Below are 16,707 nucleotides of genomic sequence, written 5' to 3'. Positions count from 1 at the left end.
TCTATATGATTCCAGAACTGTGATCTCAACCATTAGGCAGCTCTGGTCACTCTTACTCCCTATAAACAATTATTGAACACACCAGCAAATCTAATTGATAGGTCATATGGACTTTGGCATGATTCCAATCACACGTATGGGGGAGACAATCACTGGACTCCAGGGCTTCCAAGGATCAATACACGTTAAGCATTCAATCTGGTAAACCTTTTTAAACATTCTGAACTTGGAAAAAGTTATTCTAGAAGAAAAACAAAACAAAATTGAAAAAGGAAGTATCCTAAAAGGAAAATGACCAAAAGTCCTCTGAGGCCACAACTAGGATTCTTGGCTAAATGAAATGTAACTCCAGTAGTGTGACATCCATGCTTGCTGCCCTCCGATAGCTTCCCATCAAACACATCTCCACAGATGACGGCCCTTCACGATTTGGCTTCATGGCTTCCTCTCTGACCTCATCTCCTCAGTCTACCCCCACTGCACTTACTGCCCCCACTGTCCTCAGCCTTCCAGCTTTGGTGGTGGCTCATCTTTGACGATCAGGTTTCAGCTCACTGTTCCTCCTATGACAGACCTTCTGGCTTCTGTGACATCCAAATCATGTTGGCCACCCCTACCTGCAGTCCCCGTGATCACATGTGATCTAGCTTTATTTAGTGAACAAAGCTCCATGGCCGGAAGCAGGGACCCTGCCCCATCCTATTCTCAGCAGCTTCAGCCCCCACAGGAGTCCCAGGGAGACAACAGATGCTTGCTCGACACTTGCTGAACAAACCAACAAAACACACGTCTCTGCCACGAGATGCCTCAGTAAGCCAAGGCCTCGCTTTTTCAATCTATAAAAGTACAGACTCAAAAACACTCTCCTCTCAGGAACCCACATTGGGGTAGTCTTCACAAGCTGGCAGTCCAGGCCCGATGAGCTCATTCACCACTTGGATTCTGCGGCCACCACTTTGATTATGTTGATATCTTTATGCTTTTATTCCTTCACCGAGCCCATGAACTTGCCACGTACCTTTTCCCTTTTCCATTCTCCGACAACTTAAATTGTTGTACGCAGTGTGGTGATGACCAGTCCGTGGTGGAAATGGAGATCCCTCTTTCCTCAAAAGTTCTTCTGATTCCTCCATGACTGATCAAAAAATTCTCTTTAATTTATTCTAACATGAGTCAGACTTTTTAGTTAATCCCAGCCATTGAAAGTCATTTAAATTAGCGACCCACCTTGGCCTGCACACGTCATACCCTGACACAATTCCCTCGCGTCTCTACGTCATACCCGTAGCGCATACTCAAAGCTGCATCAGAAGGCTCGAGACTGCACGGGGGAGAAACTGCACGAGTACAGCTCTCATGGCCTCCCTCCCGCTGATTTACTTTTCCCTGTATAAAGAGACCTCCAGTCATTCCCAGTCCAGTCCCGAAGCCTCCTCCTGACATCATTTCCCTCCTTGGCCCGGCTGGATCCTGGTACTTAACTACCCAAGTTATGGACCAGCATTCAAAGAGCTGTGCTTCCACTCTTCCTCACCTGTGCTACCACCAGAAAATCTGAGCCCTGATCCATGCTACAATCTGCCTCCCCTCCTACCCTCACATGCTGCAATGATGCAGCACCCCAGGTTAAGAAAAACAAAACAGAACCACCATCGGGAAGAACGACTCAAAGATTGACATGTAACACACGATTGATATCTAATGACAGTCGCTCACACATTCTTTAACATGACCTTGGTAAACTTCCTCACCCATTCCTCCCAGCGATGAGCCTAAATTTTTGTCATTTTCCTCAAGCCCAACCCACCCCTCCTCTCTATCCCAATTCCTACGGCAGATAATGCTGTCCCCAAGAAGGAACTCTCCAGAGAGGCGTTTTCTGAATGTCACCCCTTCACCTGCAAACCAATCTCTTCCTGCACACGCCCATAAGTTGGGAATGAACTGTCCCTCCTGGTTCACAACTACACGCTGCCCTTGTGCTACTGGTCTCACTCCCTTTTGTCCTCACTCAGATCTGGCCCCATAAATTATCTCCTGTCTCTTCTGTATCTTTACCTCTCCCTCTTTCCAGCTCCATTGCTCAGCCCATCAACTTGCTGTGTTACCCCTACCAGCCCGTCCCTTGATCCCAGTGTCTTCGTCTAGCCACTGCTCTCGTTCTCTTTTCCTCTCACCCAGACCACCTCGGTGGGCCCTTGCTGTCCCCACATCACCTCCTCTCAGTCCTTTCCAGCCTGTCGTAACCTGGTTTCTGCCCCCAAAGCTTCACTGAAACTACTGCCTTCAGACCAGTGAATACTTAACGGATAAATACAGAGGGTAATCTTGGCTCCTTATCTCATTAGATCCTTTTCATGTAAGGCTATAAATCACATCTTCCTGTTCTGAAACTCTCAATTTAATCATTGTCCCGATTCTCCCCCCATTTCTCTGAACACTCACTCTCTGTCCCTTCGTGGATTCCTCTTCCTCTCCTCAACTCTTAACTGTCTTTCCAGCTTATGTTCTCATTCTACCTACCTTCCCTGGGCAATCTCATTCACAACCATGCTTGTCATTAACATTATATGGAAATAACTCTCTACTATCTCCAGCCCCCATCTCTTCCCTGAGCTTCAGATTTATTTCCACCTACCTCCTAGGCATGGCCCCATGTATGTCCAAAACCTTTCAAATCAATTATGTCTATTCTGATTTCATATCCTTTTCACCATTTAAAGAGTTGTTCCCTGTGCTGCCCATTTCAGCTGGATACCTTCCACCTAGCTATCTGATCAAAGCACCTATTAACTTTAACTCTTCTTTCTGCCTTGTCATCCATATCAAAGCAATCCTGATGATTTTTATCAACTGAAGATTTCTTGAGAGCATTCCCTCTCCACGCCTCTGGGCACTTCTTAAGAACAGAACTTCAGTTTATTCCCTTACTTTATTTTTCAGACTCTAGAGGATAACAGCCAAGCTCTGAAGCATGACAGACGAGATCTTGCATGAGTTGAGCTGTCCCTGGGCCTACCTATTCTGACTCATCTCCCTCTGCCTCAACCTTGTAATTTACCATGAAGTTCAATAAAAGTCTCATGCTTCCTTAACATGCCCCACAGCTGCATGTGCCTGGCTCCTTAGCACACACTAAGAATTGTCTAGACACAATTCTCCATTTCCTCTTCCTCTCCTATCCTTCTCCCCAACAACTCCTCTTCACTAGCACCTGTCAGAAGATTCAGCTCAACTGTCACCATTTCCAGGATGCCTTTCCACACTGTTCCCGCCTGAAGAGCTGCCTTTTTGGTGCTACCACAGAACTCCACGTTTATCTCTAGCACAGCAAATTTCACACTCTTCTAAAATTGTATATTTACCTATCAACATTTCTGGACTAAACAAGAAGCTCCTCAAGGCAAGGGCCACTCACAGTAGGTGCTCAACTTGGTTACTCTGCATGTTAAATATTACTGGTAAATGATTTTCTCGTGTGTTTTCAGATCTCTAAGTCCACCGGAGACTTCTTCGGTCATTCGATTGGGAGGCTCTGTCGTGGCCGTGACATTTTAATGTTCAAAATACATGGCAATGTCAGTTGCTATGACCACCCTTCAGTTTGGAATGACAGTCTCCATTGCAGTAAGAGTTAAAGGAACAGAGGACCTTAAACAAACTAAAATTAGCCATGCTTCGCGACTCAACACAGTCTAAGAGTTGGCAAGACAAATCTCCTAGGCAGGTACAGTGCTGACACAGCGGGGTGAAAAGGCACTCAACCAATGCTCAGCAGACTCAAAGAAGAAAACCCGCAACAGCTTTACCACCGGAAACTGAGTTCTGCTGATTCATTCTGACTTAAAGCTGCAACAAAACTTGAGTAAGGAGCACCCAAGCTGACTCTGCATTTTGTTTTTGTTTTTTTTCTGCCGAGCTCACAGAATTTGGCATATAAGAAATTTAATAGTTGTTCTATATATTCCTTTGCAATTTCTCAGATATTGACTGCGGCTGCCTACATTATAGTGTCTGATGGCCTTATGTGGTATCTTTCTGGCAAAGATTCAGTTCTGGTCAAAATACTGAGGAGAATTTAAAATACTCACTGGAGCTCCTGGCTCCCTCAGCCGAAGAGAACCATACAGGAAATCTCCTTCACCCAAGAAAGGCTCACTGCTAGCTCAATTAGAGGCTGAAGAGGCCTGCTTCAGTAAATAGCGCTTGCTCATGCTTTGTACAAAGATATCTGTACAATTGGTTCCAACTTGGGAAACGGCATTTAAATATCAACATAAACACATGCTCAGAGAAAAACTGGGTGGATTTTCATCAGGACCAATCTCTAAAAACCTGTATTAGAGAAAATTACAAAGGAAGAACCTTCTCAAAATAGGTATCGCAAGTCATGATTTTCTTTGTTCTTCATACAGAAGTCATGTGAATTGCATAATGAAAAGTAAAATGGAAGAAATTTCTAGACTGAAGTCTAATTATACTTGAGTCAGTAATTCATCATGTTTCCTATATATAGTAATGACCATAGTTAACACTGATTAACTAGCATTACTTCAAAGACTTATTCCATTTAAAATCATAATATGTAAGTACTCTACTGGAGATATTTAACAAGTTAAACGTTAAATGCCTTCTCTTTCAGGAAAAGAAAAAAAGACAGACTTCGCTTCAGACTTGTATATTTTTCTTTAAGTGCAACATGACATAGTCAGCTAAAAAATATCAATTGCTTCAACAACAGACACTATTTTGACTAAACCATTATCATGAAGTAAAGTTTTATTGCACTTGCTTCTTAACAGGATTATAACTAAACACTTACTTGTTCAGTGTGAGGTCAAGAATGAATTTGGAGCCAAAGGCTTCAATCTGGAAGCTTGCCTGGGCCAGATGGACAGCCTATGGATTCAAAGAGACAGAAACAAACTTAGCTTACCTTCCTGTCTTTAATCTGATTAGATTGGCAGCAATGATATTAAATAAGAAAAACATTTTTATGGATTGATGCACTTCCTTATGGATCCCTGTGTAACAATCCATTTCTTTAAAAGGATACTAGGTGCGTTGTCATGGCTTTACTTGGAAGACATAAATACCTGTGTAGCACGGAACTAATAAAAGACAATCGGTCCTTTAAAATGAACCCATTGTGATCAAAATCAAGAGCATATTCAGCTGGACTTTCAAAGTGACTGGGATGAATTATGCAAAAGTCTGACTAATTAAGGCTGGATTTCAGCCTATTTTGCGCACAAAGCTAACCAATTCTTTTTGCACACCTAAGTGAAAACTCATGTCAGCACTCTGTTCTTCATCAGAAACTGGAACTTTCTATAAATGATCTATCAGCAGAATGTGGCAGTAAAATGCGAATCCACAACCTTTTAACTTCAGAAAGCACTTAGACCCATGTCCCTCATGAACCCTCAGAGTGTATGCCCCCTGAAAAAGTCACACATTTACAAATACTGTCATTACTAGAGCACCTGGATGGCTCAGTGGGCTAAGCGTCCAACTCTTGGTTTCGGCTCAGGTCACGATCTCACAGTTCATGAGATTGAGCCCGAAGTCAGGCTCTGTGCTGACAGTGAGAAGCCGGCTTGGGATTCTCTCTCTCCCTCTCTCTCTGCCCCTCCCCTGCTGGTATGCATGTTCTCTCTCTCAAAAAAAAAAAAAAAAATAAATACACCTAAAGAAAAAAGAACAAATACTGTCGTTACTGTGCCTTAACTCAAAACACAACGATAATCCCATCTAAACAGGAGTCATATGTACTAGGTGTTAAAGATTAGTTTAGCTCACAGAATTATCTCGAAAAATGTAAGTTAACAAATCAATGGAGTTTTGTTAAAGTCTTACCCGAGATAAAATTCCCCTCTATCCTTCCATCAAGAAAAAAAATTTTTTTAAAGACAAGAATAAATGCAACATCTATACTCCTTTCCCTTCCCTTCCCTTCCCTTCCCTTCCCTTCCCTTCCCTGCTCAAAAACATCCTTCCTGCAAACTCCATTCTTCAGGCACGCTGGTGTCACAAACCATCTGTGAAGTGCCACCTGCATGGCAACCAGACACTGCATCCTCCTGCTCTGGTACTTTCCCCTCCTCCCCTCCCCAACCCCTCCCGGCAATACCACCCATGGTCCTCTCTGTCTTCATCCTACCCTACTCATCCTTCAAGGGCAGCCCAACTGCATTACTTTCCACGAAGCCCTCCTTCACACGCAGGTTGGAAGTGAACCCTTCATCCTCAGGGCTCCAGGAACACTTCATCTGCTTCTACTCTGCACCATGATGTGGGCTCACTTTCCATCCCAGCCTGGACAACTTGTATCACAAGAGTATTGCAAACAGTTGGAGATTAATGGCCCTTCCTCAAAATATATGAACTTCTAAGCCAAATATTTATTGTCAGGACTATTTTGCCACGCCAAACCTATAAAATATTATAAACCATAACTTCTACTTCCAGTCAAGCACAACTGCTAACCGCATAATCACTACAATAATCAAAACACAGGGTGCCTAAGTGGCTCAATCGGTTAAGCATCCGTCCAACTTCAGCTCAGGTCATGATCTCACAGTTCTTGAGTTCAAGCCCTGCATCAGGCTCTGTGCTGACAGCTCAGAGCCTGGAGCCTGCTTTGGATTCTGTGTTTTCCTCTCTCTCTGCGCCCCCCCGACTCATGCTTGCACTCTCTCTCTCTCTCTCTCTCTCAAAAATAAATAAATATTTAAAAAATTAAAAATAATAATCAAAACATGAAATAAAAATGAAATTAATAAGTATTAAATTTTAAATACAAAGCAATGAGAAACAAGGAGCCCAAATACCTAACACCTTGGCACAACTCGCCAAACACCAAACAACCATGCAGAATACGGTCATCATATCTGACTCGGGCTCTTCCTGCATCCAGATAACTACATGACAGAGAAAGAAATTCCTGTCTTGTTAACTGAGGTCTCGGTCATCTACATCAGAACCTTTATCTCCTGACATAAATACCATATTCTTCTTATTCTAAATTCATTCTGTGTCTTGAAGCATTAATTTTTGCATGAAGATTTTGATGAATAATGCATACAAGGGAAATTTTTTCATTTCTGGGTCCCAAAAGTTTAAAGGAAAAAAACAACTTTCTTCTTGAGAATAAGATAGGCTCTTAATACATGCACCCCAGTGTTTATAGCAGCGTTATCAACAATAGCCAAAGTATGGAAAGAGCCCAAATGTCCATCAACTAATGAACGGATAAAAAAGATGTGGTTTATATATACAATGGAATACTACTTGGCAAACAAAAAGAATGAAATCTTGCCATTTGCAACAGCATGGATGCAACTAGAGTGTATTATGCTAAGTGAAATAAGTCAGAGAAAGACAAATATCATGTGATTTCACTCATATGTGGAATTTAAGATACAAAACATATGAACATAAGGGAAGGGAAGCAAAAATAATATAAAGACAGAGAGGGAGGGGCATCCGTGTGGCTCAGTCGGTTAAGCCTCCGACTTCAACTCAGGTCATGATTTCATGGCTCCTGAGTTTGAGCCCAGCGTCGGGCTCTATGCTGACAGCTCGGAGCCTGGGGCCTGCTTTGGATTCTGTGTCTCCCTCTTTCTCTGCCCTTCTCCCACTCATGCTCTGACTGTCTCTCTCAAAAATAAATAAACATTAAAAAAATTTTTTCTTTTAAAAAAACAGAGAGGGAGGCAAACCATAAGAGACTTTTAAATACAAAGAACAAACTGAGTGTTGCTCCAGGGGAGGTGATTGGGGGATGGGCTAAATGGGCAAGGGGAATTAAGGAGGACCCTTTTTGGGATGAGCACTGGGTGTTATAAGTAAGTGATGAATCATTAAATTCTATTCCTGAAATCACTATTACACTATACGTTAACTAAGTTGGATTTAAATTTAAAAAAAGATAGGCCCTTAAGCATATTTTCTATTAAGAATATTAAATAGAGAGAAGAGTTCATTAATGCCACCCTGGCCTAAAAAGGGTGATAAATTACTGCCTTAAGCAACTTAAAAGCACCTGACATTAACCACTGAAAGGCTCATCTTACAGCAAATAAGCAACGAGACAAGTACAAACCCCAACAGAAGCCTGTTGTACGATAAGGTAGCTGGTAATAACTGCTTACCCCATTTTATAGCCTTGTTGGGAGTTCTGGGATTAAATAAACTTATACTGAGCCAATGTGATAAGATTCAGTTTAACAGAATTTAATGAAAGAGCGGGCAAATAGCATTACTATTGGGATTTTCCCTTTTTTTTTTTTTTTTTTTAATTCATTCACTCTCCACACAGGTGTTAAGTCTCACTGTGTGCATACGGATGACTGGAACACAGCCCCTCCCCTCCAGGGAGACCTGCCAGCCTCGGTGGGTCTAGGGTGCCACAGGGACCAAGACTTCACTGACCAGGTGCAGTTTGAACAAAATTCCAAAAGATGAAAAAGAATCCACCTGCCGGAAGAAGAGAAGACATTCAGGGCATGGGGGGAAACATTTACAACAACAGAGTAAAAAATGAATATGGAAAAAAAGGTTTTTTTACTTTTTAAAAAGTTAATATGGCTAGGGGCGCCTGGGTGGCGCAGTCGGTTAAGCGTCCGACTTCAGCCAGGTCACGATCTCGCGGTCCGGGAGTTCGAGCCCCGCGTCAGGCTCTGGGCTGATGGCTCAGAGCCTGGAGCCTGCTTGGGATTCTGTGTCTCCCTCTCTCTCTGCCCCTCGCCCGTTCATGCTCTGTCTCTCTCTGTCCCAAAATAAATAAAAACGTTGAAAAAAAATTTTTAAAATTAATATGGCCTATAAAGAAAACAGTTTTGGGGGGGGGGGGCGTCTGGGTGGCTCAGTTGGTTAAGCGTCCAACTCTTGATCTCAGCTCACATCATGATCTGATGGTTGGTGAGTTCAAGCCCTGTGTCGGGCTCTGTGATGACGGTGCGGAGCGTGCTTGGGATTCTCTCCCTCTCCCTGCCCCTCCCCTGCTCACTCTCTCTCTCTGTCTCTCTCTCAAAATAAATAAGTAAACTTAAAAAACAAACAAACAGCTTTTGAAGGAAATGTCAAACAATGAATCTGAAAAGGTGCTCCAGAGACTGTGGGGCTTTGCACGATATGCTCAATGACATGTCTGGTCACACAGACATACCTGTGGCCAAGACAGCAAGCATTCCTCCAAATGTGCCCGCACTTACTCAGCACAGTGCCTGGCACATGCCCAGTCACCACCACCACCATCATCAACGAAGATATTAGAACTAAATCATATTGACAGATTACCGTCCACAACAACTGAAACACTTACAGTGCCATCAACAACATCCCTGTTTCTCCATGGGGAAAGAAAATATCTGATCGTATTACCTTTATCAGTAAGAATGTTTTAACATTTTAACTTATTTTAATGCAAAGAGGCAGCACATTTTCCTATAAGTGATTTAAGATTTCCCCAAGCATTCATTTTCCTTGTACATACATCAAATAGAATTGATATATTCATCTAATACATTTGTATCCATCTTAAGGAATTTCAATACAATGGTATACATTATTTTTCTTATGTTCCATTTCTCTTTCCATTGTTATACATTCAGCATTTGTACAGAGTACAGATCCTTCTCTATATCGAAATAAGTACCTGACAAATGCTACTTCTCCCCTATCATTCTGTAATTTCTACTCTGTCTGAAACGTGATTAAAATAGTTTTTAACTACTGGAATCTCTGCTACTCCATATCAACTAACTGATCATTTTTTATGTTACAAAATACTATACAGTTTTGAAAACTGTCCAATTAAAATATGTTTTCAAATCAGGTAAAACAAGTCCTCATCATTATTGTTCTACAAATTACATTTTTGGATATTGTTTTTACTTCATAGTAACCTCCTTCTTTCAAATGACAGAAACATCAGAAGAATGGCCAAGATGAGTCGAAGGTTTTATAACACATGCCTTTTTTTTACAAAGAAGGAACCATACAGTGAGGTTTAGAAATGTGCTCAGTAATACAAAATTGGATCACAGATATACTTTAGAGAAAAGTTCATGAACCACACATAAGGTCGCAATGGATTATTTCTCCTTTGGGATATTTGTTAAACAGACTTGATGATTAACACTTGTTTTTACAAGGACAGTCACTATAAAAGCAGTGTGAAAGAATGCAGGGTTTTACAGTCAAAGAGCATCATTTCACGACAAGAATAAGCATAGCCCTGGGCTCAGAATTACACCCTGAAGGACTGAAAACAGCTGTTGCCTAAGCACTTCGATATTTTTCTTTTGACTCAGAATCTGGAACAGTGAAATTACAGGAACTCTATAAACAAAAAACAACTAAACTCAATTATATACACAAACCTCCTTCACTGAAGAACAATTTACACATTTAACAATGTGCTTTTGTATTTCTAGGGTTTTTTTTTTTCTTTTTAGTAGATGGCACCTAATGGTATCGTATTAAATAACTTTGGAAGACTGTCAGGTTCCTCAGTGAAGACTGGTTTTGCGTCTTAAGACTGGTTTTGCGTCTTAGCGAGCTATGTTATGATATTGAGCAATCACGTACATTACATAAGCTGAAGATACATAGTTACGTTTTCTTGGGACTTATATTCTAGAACAGTTAACATTAATATGGACATGAAGACAAGAGAAAAAGATGACTCTCTAGACTTCTAGTAATAGGAATCAGACATTTCCAGAGTATGTATGTTTTCATGCAAAAACGCCTCACACATAATGAGTATTCAATCAATATTCTTCACTACTTGGCAAGGACTCGTACACATAACTGAAACTAAATATAGGAAGTGGAAAGTTTAAACTTTCCCTGAATTCAGAAAATATTTTGAGACTGAATGTCATAATTCAGTAGAAAGGGAGCTACTTGAATTGAGGTCTCTACACTGTCCATCACAGCATCCTCTGAGCGGGTAATGTACTTTAATATGCTCTGTAATGTATATGGTTTGGGAAACAGAAGAAAGTTTGGAAGAAGTTGCCCTGCTCTTAAGATATATTCAGTTTATTTAGGGAAACACTCACTGAAGTAATGAAGAAAACCTGTCTGGAGCGGCATATCAGTAAGACAAACAAATGCTTTCCAAATGGCCTGCAGAAGCCCAGGAAAGTATGAAGCAGTCCTGAGCAGACAGCTGTGGGATGATTCCAGCTCTGTTTCCTAAAGAAGAGAGCTGTGGGCTTCTAGGAAAGAAGGTGCTAGAGAAATCAAAATGTTGTAATTAGAGTTAGAACCCAGGAACCCAGGATCAATAAACTGTCTTTTCTACTGCAAAGAATCACGGAAAAAGTAAAACAGCTAAATAGCTGATTACTAGTGAGACTGGAGGTAATTTCTTTCTTATTTTTATGCCCCTCATTGCCATAATATTGCTCATCCTATGTTCACTAAAATATTATATTCATAGCGAGTGTGGGTCTGCATCTGCGTGTATAAACTATAAGCTTTTCAGGGCACCTGAGTGGCTCAGTCAGTAAGCATCTGACTCTAGATTTTGGCTCAGGTCATGATCTCACAGTTCGTGAGTTCAAGCCCCACGTCAGGCTCTACGCTGACAGTGCAGAGCCTGCTTGGAATTCTCTCCCTCTCTCTCCTCTTTCTCTTTCTCTCAAAATAAATATATAAACTTTAAAAACTAAAAAAAAAACTAAGTTTTTCAGGAAATATTCTTCTCATCCTTTATGTTTTTGCTTATAGTTTTTTCCCCTACTCTTGATTTTTCGATAGACCCTTCAAGAGTTTCTCTTCCTTTTTCTTCAATACAGTGGGGAAAGTTCACAGAATCTCAAACACCACTTTCTTTTAAGATTCGGGACATTTTATGGTTTCAGAGTAGATGGATTTGGAAATTCACCAACTAGGAAGGAAGAAAGAGAACAGCTAATCATATCCTACAAGGAGCCTGCTTCATTGTAACGGATTGAGTGGTTGAAGGAAGAAGCTTTGCTATGCAGCCTTGCATCACTGGGTTACACAGAGTGGTTTTCTCTTCTGTGTCACAGGAGGCCCAGAATCCAGCAAACTGAATAATTAAATTCCAATAAGAAATAAACTATCTAGTTTAAATTGGAATACATTTGAGGAAAATACTTCACCTTCTTTAGATCACACAGGCTTTTCTGTAAATAACGCATCTGGGTCTATCCCACACATAGCTAAAGAAACACAGAAATCTAGCTTGTGGATCTTTTTCCTGTATAGTGTAAAAACTCAAATCTGTAAATATATCTTAGGAGTTTGAATGTTCAAAAGGAAACACTAATAGATCATTTTAACTATAATCTGGTTCCAACCCCTGATCCTAAGTGTGCACACTGGTGATCACCAATGTGATCAAGACTTTTATATAATGAAAATAACAACGCCCTATATTCCTTGTGTTTTAATTATCTCGACCGATCAGAATAATATGGTACCCTGTGCAGTTGACTTAGTAGGCAGACGTTGTGATTGCCCTTTTGTAGAAGAAAAACATTTTTAGAAGGCACACAGAAGTTAAGTGATTTTTTTTTGTTCAAGGTCACACATCAAAGGAAGAAAGATGAAGTGTTGGCTTCAGTTCAGTGAGGAAAAAGTGCCAAGTTATGCCAAAAGTCCTTATCCATCCAACCTCAATGTTTTCTGGTCATTAAAATATAAATAATAATAGCTTACCAACAGGATGAGTATGAGGGAAGTTCCTAGAAAAGTTTGGCCACATAGAAAGAGCTCAATAATTTAGGAAGAAGGGGCAAAGTTGAAGGACAAAGGTGGGGGGAGAAGAAAACTACATTAATGTTTTGGAAAGGTTATCAGTCAGCTCCACCTTAAAAGTTCCTTCCCAATATAGCTGGCCACCTTCTAGAAAATCCAGTGTGCATTTATCCTCTGCAAAATTCACAAATTTAATATTTTTTATTGCTAATTACCATTAGGCATTATGCTTTGACTTTGTTCAAGTTGTCGTGTCATTATGCTTTGACTTTGTTCAAGTTGCCGTGTCTTTAAAATAATATGAATCATTTTCCTGAGACGTGGAACAGCTGCAAATGTTACATGAAGGCAATTTTGCAAATTAAGGTAATTTGCTGAAAATTCTTCCCAAGATGCATTTAAATAGGTAGCTTGTGGGAGAGAACATTATCATGTTTACTTCTAGCATGTTCCAATTCACAGGATTACTGGTTAACCCATTAGCAAATTTGCATTGAATCCCAACGTTGTGGGAGATACCGTGACAGATGCAAAGATATAGAAGAATTAGTATTTATATGAAAGTTTACAATGCAGTAAGGGGAATGAGATGAGAAACCACAAAGAATAAGAAACTTGAGTTAAATACTTCGGTTAAATAATAATAATGATGAATAGTACCCATAAAGATGCCACAGACAACTTAAGCACAATTAATTCCCCAATCTAATGTTAACAATTGTATGGTATGGGTAACAAGTACATTTAAATATAAGGAGCCAGAATGCTGTGGACTGGAGAGGGCTGAGAAAAGCTTACTGGAGAAGTCTTTCCCGGCATTTAAACAGAGCTAGAATTCAGATAGCCCTAAAATTGATTTAACAGGATGAAATTTCAAGGTGTTTCTAAGTGTTTGCTAACAAACAGAGACCTAAGAAACATGCTTTTAAAGTAAAACACAGGATGCCTTCCATTCTAGAACATGAAACTACAGTTTGAATTGTGGTCGGAACCAAAACATGGCAGTTTAATATAAAATAAAGCATTTCACGAGATCACACAATATTTTGTGTGTGAACACACACAAGTCTAAAATATACCAATGTATTTTGTAATCAATCTATCTTTTAGCCTTCAACTAGAAAGCTGGAATCCCAACCTTGATGGATATTACAGAAACAACACCACAACAACAGCAAAGCACACTGTTCTCACAGGCCACAGACTGATCAGCCTCTCCCGGTGACGGAGGCAAGTCATTGCTTGACCTTGTTCCCTTAGCCAACCTAGCCAAGAAAGGTAGAACTTCTATTCTGAAAGAGATCTAGCCAACATTCAACTATCCAGTCTGATGATTCAGAAAAAAAGGATGCCATGTTGAGTTTTAACATCTGACCAAATCTTTTCCAAGAGTGTTTTGCTAAATAAACCAGTTTTAAAGAGAATCCACTTGTCATCTTCTTCCTTCTTCTCACCTACTGTCACTCAGTTTGAAGTGCTCTCTAAATCTGATACAGACAAAAGATAGATCCTGAAGAGAAAGAGGAAAAACAGGTATTGATAATCCAAACAGATATTCCAGTTTATAAATCGTGAGGTCGTTGCAGTAAAAATGTATTTAAAAATTTTTTTTAATGTTTATTTTTAATTTTGAGACAATGCGAGAGACAGAGTGCAAGCAGCAGAGGGGCAGACAGAGGGAGACACGAATCTGAAGCGGGCTCCAGGCTCGGGGCTGACAGCTCGACGCGGGGCTCGAACTCACGAGCCACGGGATCATGACCTGAGCCGAAGTCGACGCTTAACCGACTGAGCCACTCAGGCACTCCACTAAAAATGTAGTTTTAATATTCCTCATGGCCAGCCAAAGAAGAGAAGCTAGAAATATCTGGGAGGGGTCTCTTTTTAGCCCTGTAGAACCACACTAAGATCTTCCTGGGTGATCATTTAGTAACCCAGGAGAACTCTGGAAAAAATACACCTTCAGTGACAAAGCATCTTTGGACATTTCTATGGATTGCCTTCCATACATTTACCCCTAGTGATTGATGTTTGCTGGATATTAAGCTGACAATATCAACTCAAGAGAGAGATGAAATCATAAGCCTCCAGAGCTCTTGCTATTTGAAAATGGGCAAATCATTAAAAGCATCACTACAGCTATATTATTTAGCTTTCATACATTTTCTGAAAGACGAGTAAAAATACAACTATGACAACAGTTACCATGGAAGCAGTTTCTTTCTGCTGCCTTCCTGAATAGTAACATTTAATTTGATGCATTAATCTAGTAGCTGAGGTGTGATTCACCTTTTTTTCCTCATCAATTTCTACATGACCAAACTGTGCAACCCCAAGGAGTGATTCTCTCTCTGCTAACACTCTTTGTCATAAAAGAGAACATATTTTGTCCTTCTAGCCAGAATTATTGAATACCCACTTAATAATTTAAATAAAAGAATAGAAATAGGGCATACGTTTTGAAAACAAACACCACCAAGCTCCATGCTGAATATCTGTGACTCATCACATGACAGATTTGTTAATTTGCTTATATAATGTTAATACTATCCCCAAAGAAAAAAAACTTCTGTAAAATAGCACCCCATGAGAAGCCCTATCTTCTTTGTCTTCCTACTCTTGTCCTTGAAACGCTGGCTACAAGACCCCAGAGGGCTCAAATATCTAGCCAGAGCAAAGAAAGTTCTTTAACTTGGATCTTTATGATGACCACATAGGATTAGTTAATAATAAATAAGTCTGAAATAAAAAATGAAAATTACGATACACAGTTCACTTGAAAACCGTTATATCCAGCAAATCACAAATGATATAAATTGAAATATTAATTTCCAGTTTCCAAGGAAGGCAAACAGACCTGTCCAGCCAGATCTCTCATCTTTTGAGGCATCTTGATTCTACTGATCTTCACTGGTGGGTCTCACACTGTTCTTGCCCAAAGCTGATTTGTGTTGGGATCTCTATACTTCTATTTGAAGAAATTTCTCAGGCTACACATATGACTTCATCAGAAATACACAGCTGTGTGATGACGGAGTCTTCACAAGATGTCTTTGCTTTCCTTAACTACTCTCTGGGAGATATGTGGCACAACATTTTGTGTTACGGGGTGGACCTTCCTTTTGTCTACAGGAATCCACCTCCATCCACATTTTTGATGTAAAGAGAGTTCTATGTTTGCTGGTTCTCAGTTGTGTCTGGTTCTGTCCTTTGCTCTAAATTCTGACCTCAGTTATGGCCATGGATGTGTTGTGTTCTGCCCTTTTAGATAGTAAGAGTAACTTCCAAATTAGGGGCCAACCCAAAAATGGATTTTCCCATTTTACAAGCATGCAGGTGCCATTAGACTTCCTCAGTAACACTACTAAGATCTATTTCTGGACATAGAGACTCAACAATTGTCATGTATCACAATTTTACTCAAAACAGGTATCATGTGTGCTACATACACATGCTTTACTCAAAGCTAGATATGGAAAAATTAATATTGATGTGACCTAATTTTCTCTAACACTCATCTTTCACAGAATTCTGCAAAATGCCAACCATTCAGCATGTAGTCACGTAATTTTTGAAACTAACATTTAGAATGTTGACTATTACACAGAATATTGTGCCTATTTTGGTAAGCAAATAATAATCTCACTATGTCTACAGAATGTTTTAGATTCATTAAAACTCCATTTTAATCTCCAGATAAGAACCCAGAATTACACAGAATCTTAAAAACATATAAAACAGTACTTTGAAATATCTCCATTTTCTCAGCTTACATCCTACCTCATTGGCATCTACATCATATATGAAATAATTTACTGATTCAAGAGATAATTATTGTATCTACCATGTTTCAGCAGAAGCTCTGGTTTTTCAGAGTTTGTATTTTAGTGTGTGTTGGAGGGCAAGGGGAGTAACACAATCAACAAATAAATTAAAAGCAAGTTAGGAGCACTTGGGTGGCTC

The 16,707-nt window shown here is 40.1% G+C and overlaps 1 protein-coding gene across 6 annotated transcripts in view; it reads right to left on the bottom strand.

Annotated features, from left to right (window-relative positions):
- Positions 1-16,707, bottom strand: part of ADAM23 (ADAM metallopeptidase domain 23) — a 188,081-nt gene that overhangs the window by 132,806 nt on the left and 38,568 nt on the right. For all 6 annotated transcript variants that reach the window (XM_023259637.2, XM_011285539.4, XM_045034391.1 and 3 more), the window contains exon 3: positions 4,823-4,899. In XM_023259637.2, coding sequence (XP_023115405.1) covers positions 4,823-4,899 — 77 coding nt within the window. The remainder of the gene's footprint in view (positions 1-4,822; positions 4,900-16,707) is intronic.

The sequence above is a fragment of the Felis catus genome, chromosome C1 (genome assembly GCF_018350175.1).
Source record: "Felis catus isolate Fca126 chromosome C1, F.catus_Fca126_mat1.0, whole genome shotgun sequence".
NCBI classification, from domain to species: Eukaryota; Metazoa; Chordata; class Mammalia; order Carnivora; family Felidae; genus Felis; species Felis catus.
This window is presented reverse-complemented; position numbering and strand designations above follow the sequence as displayed.